Genomic DNA, 1,493 nt, shown 5'->3' with positions numbered 1-1,493 from the left:
CCGCTCGTGGGACCGCGCATTGGCATGCCCAGGGCAGATACAGAGCAGGTGCGCTGTGGACTGGCAAACAGATACTTGGCAGTAAATAAATTCTTACTAAGAATTTCAGGCCAGACAGCAGAGCATCCGGCCCAAGAGGCCTGGGCAGCACAGGTGCCACTCCGCGCGAGACTTACCACTGTCACCGCGTCGTTCAGCAGGGACTCCCCGAAGACCAGGATGTAGAGCTGCTCGTTGACGTGAATGTTCTCGAAGACAGCGAGCACGGCCACGGGGTCCACAGCGGAGATCAGACTGCCGAAGAGCAGGTTCTGCAGCAAAGTGATGTCGCTCAGGCCGAAGGCTTCAATCTGGCAGATGCCGAACAAGGACACGCCGATGCCGATGGAGTTCCACAGCGTGCCCACCACAGCGTACCAGAAGATGGTGCCGATGTTCTCGAAGAACGGGCGGGTGGGCATGAAGTAGCCCGCGTCCAGCACGATGGGGGGCAGGAGGTACAAGAAGAACACGTCTGTCTTCATGGCGGGAGGCGACTTCTCGTCGACACCAAAGATAATGCCCCCGAGCAGAAGGCCGACCATGATGAGGAGGCAGCTCTCGGGCACGATCGTGGGCAGCTTGTGGTAGAGATGGAAGCCTGTTCCAAAGCAAACGGAAACATGGACGTGGGTCAGGCAGGTGCAGGGAGGAGACAGGTCGGTTCTCTGACGGAACCAATGGGCCTATTTCAACATCCCCAGGTGGGCCCTGGCGGTTTGGCTCATGGCTAGAAAGTGTGCAGAAGGCAACCAATCGATGTGTCTCTCCTACATCAATGTTTCTTTCTCTCTCTCCCCTCTCTTCCACTCTCTCTAAACATCAATGGAAAAATATCCTCAGGTGAGGATTAACAACAACAATCTCCCAGGTCAGTACAATTGGCTATAGACTGGCTTTCTAGATTACGATGTAAAAGTCTGATGCTCTCCTTAAAGCTATTCACCAAGTACTTTCAGGTACAACTTTAAATTTAAATCAGAGGTAGGTCGCTATAGGTACACAATATACAGTACCATTTTGTCTAAATTCCGATTGTTTTCTTAAATAAGACAATGCAATTTTATATTTGGGACAACAGTGTGATTCCCAACACATTTTCTGATGCAACCTTGTCGACCCTTTTAATATTTAAGTGGGAGTGGAGGTTCAAAGAGGCCCAGCCTTGCCCACGCGTCGAGGCCGCACGCCAGCTTTTGGACGCCTCCTGCCGCTCTGCACGGAGAAGAGGGTGCAGCTTCCTCCTGTGCCCAGCTCCAGGCTCTGTCGTTCGGGTGTGGACCATGCGTCCTTTTCCTGACGGCTGCTCCTTCAGAGCCAACCCAGTCAGGCATCCAAGGAGCATGGGTAACCGCTGTGGGAGGATGTGAACTCGCACGGTCTCCAGTCTCACAGAACGGATGTGTCTGCCCGGCCGATGAAGGCCCAGCCAAGTGCCTTGAGCAGAGCGGGGG

The 1,493-nt window shown here is 53.9% G+C and overlaps 1 protein-coding gene across 1 annotated transcript in view; it reads right to left on the bottom strand.

Moving 5' to 3' along the window:
- SLC9A2 (solute carrier family 9, subfamily A (NHE2, cation proton antiporter 2), member 2) overlaps nucleotides 1–1,493 on the bottom strand; it is a 166,891-nt gene that overhangs the window by 105,642 nt on the left and 59,756 nt on the right. Inside the window, exon 2 of the mRNA XM_014533124.1 lies at nucleotides 177–640. Coding sequence (XP_014388610.1) covers nucleotides 177–640 — 464 coding nt within the window. The remainder of the gene's footprint in view (nucleotides 1–176; nucleotides 641–1,493) is intronic.

Source organism: Myotis brandtii, unplaced genomic scaffold (assembly GCF_000412655.1).
Source record: "Myotis brandtii unplaced genomic scaffold, ASM41265v1 scaffold1213, whole genome shotgun sequence".
In the NCBI taxonomy this organism is placed as follows: Eukaryota; Metazoa; Chordata; class Mammalia; order Chiroptera; family Vespertilionidae; genus Myotis; species Myotis brandtii.
Note: the sequence above shows the minus strand (reverse complement) of the source record. Positions and strands in the feature narration are given on the sequence as shown.